This window comes from Nerophis lumbriciformis, linkage group LG11, assembly GCF_033978685.3.
Source record: "Nerophis lumbriciformis linkage group LG11, RoL_Nlum_v2.1, whole genome shotgun sequence".
NCBI lineage: Eukaryota > Metazoa > Chordata > Actinopteri > Syngnathiformes > Syngnathidae > Nerophis > Nerophis lumbriciformis.
Window position 1 is genome coordinate 20292959 of NC_084558.2, and position 7743 is coordinate 20300701.

The following is a 7743-nucleotide window of genomic DNA, read 5'->3' on the forward strand; positions in this document are numbered from 1 at the left end:
TCATGTTTCAAGGGTTTCATCTAGAACCCACACAGGGAGTTCCACTAAGAACTCTTTCATGTTTCAAGGGTTTCATCTAGACCTGACACAGGGGGTTCTAAAAACATCCCTTTTCAAAGGTTTTCACCGATAACCGTCCTGTCTTCTGAGGGTTCTATAAAGAACCATATTGTATTCTACAGATCAGTTTAGTTCATATTATATTGTGGTCATTTATCATGTTGACATTGAACAAACATTCAAAACATTTTAATGAGAAAAACATTTATTTAAAGATAGTCCAACAAAACAGGAGAGGCTGTGTAGGTCCCAGGGGAGAACAGGTCAAAAGTCAGCATAGGTCCAGTGGAATCAGCAACATGACAGGCCAGACACATCATGCTGTCCTCAGTAGGTGAATTTGTGTAAATAAATCTCCAGCAATGGTGACATGGCAGAAAGAGACACAAAATAGTTTTAGTTCAATCAATCCAAGGTGCACTTACTGCATTTACTGTGCCTTATTGTAAGCTATCTACAAACAATAAAAGAATGCATGGTCCAATGAAAAGAATCAGTGTACATACTGTATGTACTAATTGTGACAGTGGAACAGAATCATGAGAAAGTGAGGGAATCCCACAAAGTTTTCACATTGATTTAAATAATGTTGAAATACTTTTCAGTGTTATGTAATAAGTACTCAAAATGTTACGTATTGTAACAATAATGGAAATCTAGAGACGTCACTATGCCAAAATGAAACAAAATGTATTGGTCCAAAATATGTATTAAATAAGGGATTTTTTTTTTTATCAATATGTACAAACAAAGGGCAGCAGCAGGAATTTGACCATTAACAAGAACATAAAGTATGAAATCCCATGCTGCAACACATCTACTCACTACTCCCCACTTCCGACACAGTTGTATAGTCTCTTCACTGAAATGGGTACAACACTGTGGTCCTTGATCCCCAACACACATCTTTCAATGAAAATAAGAGTTTTTCTCAGTTCCTTTGGGTACTGGACAGCAAAAACAAAATAGAGTGACATTAATGCACTCATAGTATATGATCTGTCCATGCTGCTGTCCTCAGTCAAAACCTGTATACCATCCAGGTATAGGGTTATCCTTTGTGCCTGCAAAGGGTTCCCCTCGTGTGTGTTATGGAGCATGATTGCTGGAGTAGGCACGCTTGGCCCCTATGCAATAAAAACAGATACATGTCAGTAAATAAAACCTGCTGTGAAAACAGCAAAATTACTCAATGTTGCCATAATATGGATAATGGCAATTCCTAAATCTTGACCTTAAATGCAGTATTTACCTCCAGTAGAGTGTATAGAAAGGATGAGTCCTCTCTGAAAATGGAAGGCAGCAGTAGAATTACTGCATCCCTAATGAGTCCTGAGTAATATTTTTTGTTTTCAGAAATACAGATTGTGGCTCCTATAGATACACATATAGGCCTAGATACCTCGTCTTACTGAATCATCCAGGCAGGCATTGATTGCCCTCTGGCAGCAGTCCTTTAGGTCACACATAGATGCTCTTTGAACCATCTTCGTTGCCATTCGATCCAGCTCTGTGGCCATTCTGCGATCAGCTTCTACAAGGAATTGCTCCTTCATCTCCCACAGAAGCTGTAAGGAGTGATAAAAAGTGTCATCTCAAAATACTTGATGATCATGAATTAAGTAATACACATACAAATAAATATGGTCAATTCAATGCTTGAAGATACCAACTATTTTAGGAAGCTTCAGTGCGGGAAACTTTTCGATGATTTCCTCTGCCTTGGCAGTTGCCATGAAGGTCTTTCGGTATGCATAGGTTCGTCTCCTTCTCTCCTTTAAAGAGTTCAGATCTGGGTGTACTTTAAGCATCTCTGTAGACATTTCATTGGTATGAGCTTCAATGCTCCTTTCATCCTCTCTACATTCTTCACTCTCTTGAGCCTATATGCATTCAAGAAAAATGACAAGCAATATAGTAAGAGGTAACCATTAAGATGAGGTGTACATGTTTTTTAAAAAGTTATATAATATGGAAGAATCATCCTCTCTGTAATCCTCGTCTTGTGTTATCTTTCTGCTACCACTATGTTGGAGACCAAGCTCAAGCCCAGTCTCCCTGCTCCTCCTACCCGCACATTAGTGTGTGCTCAACATGGATGTATTAGATCCATGGTGCTCAACAGCCCACCCATCCCTCCAAAGACGAGCTAGATGGCGACCGCAACGCCGCTACCGACAACGTTAAAGCTCCTTCTAACATTGACAATTTATACTATAATATTTCATTAAAATAACAACTACGATAACCTTTTTAGGATGATTTCAGATTAATTGTACAGATATATTGTAACCTATTTTGTTATGGCAGCTCTCAGCAGAGCTTTGTCAGGTATTGTATTGTTTGACCACAATGCAATTTGTTTGTTTTCTACAAGAAAACAAACAAACAAATAAGCAAACGAACAAAACATAACAAGAAACAAATGCTTAGTCCACCTTTTACCATAAAAGTCCTCAGCTAGGGTCAAGCATGCTGAAATAAGATATTATATTTAGCTCACCTTGATTCTCGGAAGTTTCTTCTGTTCTCTCTCCTGTTCTTCTTTGTTCTGTTCTGTTCACAGTAATCACTATTGGTATGTCACACCTGGTTTGTAGGCAGGGAAGAACAGACCATGTGGTGCAATCCATGGGGCAACCAGCTCTTAACTCACACATGACAGCCACCATCATGCCAGCTCCCTGGCCCAACACACCAAACCTTGCCCTTTCCCCTGGGAGATCAGGGTTCAATTCCCAGCATCAACAAACCCTGATGTAGTAGCCTAAAAGTCAGCATTACAGTGTGATTTTTGCATCAGTTAAGGCTTGGCCTCTGACATCAAAGACCGTTGTCTATCAATGAACTTATGTGCAGCTTCACAACTGGACTAAGCCAGTCAGCAGGGTACAGCAACCATGGGATGAGGCCGATCATGGAAAAGTATGAGGAGGAGACAAATACATGAGTAAAATTGTCTGTAAAATAAGTGTTTAATATTTTTTAAATTGTCTGTCACTAATCCACACATCACCTCAGTATGCTTTAACATGGTCACTCTGCATCAACCAGGCCTTGAACTCACAACTTCAAACTGTATCCCTAGATCACATGACTTGTAACAAACTTTCAAAAGCCTTTGTCCAGTGAGTCGTATAGCTCACTTAGATGCCCCAGAAAGAGGGGTTATATCCTTGCTGCAGGGACCACCTTGCTAGTTCTTTGCTGTGTGTCATTTCCTCCTGAAGAAGGGAGTAGTGTAACTAAACTAAATAAACACAATAATAACTGCTGCGCAGCGATGGGTCGGGTCCGGGCGATTTTTGGCAAATAAAGGCAATTCTGAGCAACAAACAGGAGAACAGGAAGGCAAGACAGTTGACATTATAATGTTCCTTTTGCACCAGTTGAGGCTAAAATCCACAACAATAGAACCAAAGACTGTGGTCTATCATGCTGAGCTAATTGGCAAGTGACAGTTCAACAGTGGCTTCACAAATTGATTAAGCCTTTCACTGTTGTGCATGCAGATTTGAAACCACTGTAAATATATCAGTTATCAAGACAAAAATCTGAAAATACACATATTGCATCTAGACAGAATGGAGATATTGGTAATTAGATTTTTTAATTGATTCGATTTGTTCCATAAATTAATAACTGATGTTTAATCTATCATGACTCTAAAATGTATATGTTTGCTTCACAAAGACCATCTGGCATTTTCATGAGCTGTCATCACCACCTTTGTTAGGGCTTGAACCCAGGTTCTTTGGCACCAAGAACCAGTTCCTAAATCACTGAGCTATTTCTCAAATGGAATCACTAGCCAGACAGCAGTTGTCAAGGCAGATTTCAAAATTGGTCCTCCCAGTCACAGCTAATCTTTGCTTGAGTCAACAAGATTTGCTGATGAAGATCTTGCTTTCTTATAATTAATGGTTGTGGAAATAAATTGGTAACAGAACATTTCAGTTATAGGACTGCCATTATTTGTATGTCTGATCAGAAGGTGTAAGGTAATAGACTAGTATGGTGGACCTGATGACTGTAGGCAGCCAACTGGTTAGCTCAGTCACTATTGCCAGTGACTTTAGACTGGGTGGCAGGTGTTCAAATCCCAAGATGGGCAATTATGTTACAGTTTGATCAACAGGATCTGGGGAAGAAGAGTTTGCTTTAAAATAAACAAAGATATTGAATATGAAAAGTATTTGTATCAGTAGTCACAAGGAAATGTATTTTGCACCATTATTGGCAAATGTTATCAGGAAGTATGTCCCTGGTGACACAGGATCTTACCCATGCTTTCAACAATCCCTGAAGAACTCTTTCTTCCAAAAACGGTTCTCTGCATCAAAATAGTTCTTACTGGAACCCTTAGTGTTAGTGAGAACCCTTTTAAAACCAATTATTCAGAAAAGGGGTTTTAAAGGGTTCTCTGGATCAAAATGGTTCTTACTGGAACCATTAGCGTTACTAAGAACCAGAGGTGTGGACTCGAGTCACATGACTTGGACTCGAGTCAGACTCGAGTCATGAATTTGATGACTTTAGACTCGACTTGACAAAATGTAAAAAGACTTGCAACTCGACTTAGACTTTAACATCAATGACTTGTGACTTCACTTGGACTTGAGCCTTTTGAATTGACATGACTTGACATGACTTGCTACTTTCCCCAAAACCCAAAGATGAAAAAGTTATTCGGGAGCGCTCCGTATTTTTCATTGTGTACTTGTCTATCAGCGTTGCGTGTGTCAGCTGGTGTGGTCTCAGTACAACAGCCAATCAAATTAGATCTACTTTGTTTTCATCACACAGCATTCATCCAATCAAATTGCAGGACAACCAACGAAGAAGACATGTCCAAACCACACGCCAGTGAACAAAAAATGATACCTAAAATAATTTCGTTTGGGTATAAAAATTACGAGGTGGTCAACACAAAACGGTTTGCAGTATGCAACACATGCGGTTCGAAAATTACTGATGGAGAGGCAACAACTTCCAACTTCGTCCGGCATTTGAAGTTGCACAAAGAACGGTAAGTTTTGAATGTAAGATAACGTTTATTGGCTACGTAACGTGACTTTTATTTGCTGTGTAGTTAAATCAGTGAGGCTGTAAACTCACTGCTAACGTTATAACGTTATTGCAAACACGGGAATCTGTTGCAGTTCACTACCTTATTCATACTTTTTGTTCAGTGATTTTTTTTTAAGCAGGGTTACGTTAGTCAATATATCACACGTAACGTTAGACGGCGGTCAGCAGCACCGCGTATTTTAGTCACCTAAAAAAAGACAAAAATAGTAAAATAAAGGTCAGTTAAAATGTATACTATATTATGAATATGTGTACCGTTTTAGCTAGCTTTCTGACATACTGTTGGTTGTTTACCTCAGTGGTCCCCAACCACCGGGCCGCGGCCCGGTACTGGTCCGTGGATCGATTGGTATCGGGCCGCACAAGAAATAATTTTTTTTTCTTTTCTTTTTTTAATTAAATCAACATAAAAAACACAAGATACACTTACAAGTAGTGCACCAACCCAAAACAACTCTCTCCCCCCTTTTGTTCTGGGCATTGAACATGAAGACTCTTCCTTCACTGTTCCGAGTGGCCATGAGAGTCTTGGCAGTGCCTGCCTCCAGTGCTCCAGTGGAGCGAGTTTTCAGCCATGGTGGCATCATACTACGCCCCCATCGTGCACAAATGACTGACAGACTCTTGGCTAATTTGGTCTTTTGCAAATGCAATGCAGCATAGGGCCCTGACATATAAAAAGTACAACTTTTTTGTTATGTTCACATATATGTCATGTTTTTTCAATGTTAACACTTTTGTACAAATAAGTACATTTGCACTTTATTTTTCAATGTGTTTGTTCTGTAAAGGAATGAGTTAATGTTTAAAATGACTGGTTAATAGTGCTATTATAAAGTGCAATGTCAGCACAATTTTCTTTCCTGCAATTTAAAATGCACTTGTTTTAATAAATAAATACAGCGTTTGAAAAGCATACACAATCTGTGTTAATATATTAGTCTGTGGTTAAAAGGACTTGAAAGGACTCGAAACTCAAAATGCAGGACTTAGGACTTGACTTGAGACTTTCCAGTCTTGACTTTGGACTTGACTCGGGGCTTGCCTGTCTTGACTCGAGACTTGACTCGGACTTGAGGGCAAAGACTTGAGACTTACTTGTGACTTGCAAAACAATGACTTGGTCCCACCTCTGCTAAGAACCCTTGAAAAACCCTTTCTTCGGGAAAGGGTTTTTCAGAAGAAAATGGTTCCAGTTAGAACCGCAGCCCTTGTAGAAGAACCCTTTTGGAACCCTTATTTCTAAGAGTGTACTCAGAGATAGTCCCCTTGCCTTATTTTGGTTTGGAATTATGTTGCTTGCGCTTTCCTTCTGACCAATATGAAGCAGACTTGGATGGTTTTGCTTGCATATCTTGCAGGTCAAGCGCTTATCACAATGCCTGCTAAGATGTCCAACATGAAGACACCCAAAACAGATTCCTTTCTGTCTTATGAAAGTTATCTTTTCCCTGTGGGTCTTCTCCTCCAACTGAGGACACTGGTCAAGAGCATGATTGTTAGAGCAACAAACACAGGTATTTGTGGTACGAGTTGATGCACTTTGCTTTGGAGCAGGTTTGTATCTGGTTTGCTCTTCCGTTTGAGGGGTTTCGATATTAATAGTTGTGGCAAAACTGCTACCTTGGAATTTGGGTTTACCTTGTGATTTTGTTGCTTTTACAGATTTACTTCCTGTACTCTGTGGTGCATTCTGGATGTCTCCAAAGACTGGGTCAGAGACAATTTTCACCTGTCGCTCAATGAATGCTACAATGTCTGAGAACTGAGGTCTGCGATGGTGGTTTTCTAATATGTTGCATGCAGAGACTCTCCAGCTTTCTCGCAGCCTGTACGGCAGCTTGGAGATCACAGTTTTCATGTGAGCTGACATATTAAGTTCCTGCATGTACTGCACGTTTTCCATAGCAGTGCAACATTCTCGAAGGTAAAGGGAGTAGGCTTGCAGAGCTCGTACGTCTTCAGACTTTACCAAAGGCCAGTTAAACACTTTGTCCATGTAAGCTGCTGTTATCTGGTACTGGTCACCAAAGTGTTTTTCCAATAAATACTTTGCCATCTCATAGCCTCTTTCTGGGGGCATGTGTTGACAGCTACGCACCAATTCTTTAGGTTGACCCTTAGTGTACATTTAGGTAGTACAAACAGTCTCCTTTGTTGCTTGTGTTCTTCTCAATGCATTGCACAAATGCTCTGACAAAGGTTCTGTACAGTAATGGATCACCGTCAAAATAGGGAATCTCCCTTGGTGGGAGTAGATGAGAAGTTTGCAATGACATTTGCAATGTTGCAATCTCATTTTGCCTGTGCAATAAGTCACATAAAGTGGGGGTGCCATTGGTTGGAGGGGAAATGTTAGTTTGCCTTGATTGCTGTACAGGGGGGTCCATGTGGGTTGTAGGGCTATGGTACTGCACTGTATTCCAAGAGACCTGCTGCTGTTTTGGTACAGAAGGTGGTGGTTGCAGTGGTACCTGAATGGGTTTAGGGTGTGAAAGCATGGACTGTTGCTCTTGCCAAAAGGTGGGTGGTTGAATGGGAAGTGGTGTCCTATATTGTAGTTGCCATGCTGTTATTTGTTGTTGCTCAGAT

General features: G+C 40.2%; 1 protein-coding gene across 1 annotated transcript; it reads right to left on the reverse strand.

Moving 5' to 3' along the window:
* Positions 1 to 1111: 1111 nt before the first annotated feature.
* Positions 1112 to 7234, reverse strand: LOC140679135 (uncharacterized). The gene is made up of 5 exons (XM_072914049.1): positions 6884 to 7234; positions 1734 to 1943; positions 1463 to 1628; positions 1313 to 1346; positions 1112 to 1187 (listed from the first exon to the last, which is right to left on the reverse strand). The coding sequence occupies exons 1-5, from the start codon at positions 7232 to 7234 to the stop codon at positions 1112 to 1114; spliced, it is 837 nt and encodes a 278-aa protein (XP_072770150.1).
* Between the last annotated feature and the right edge of the window lie 509 nt (positions 7235 to 7743).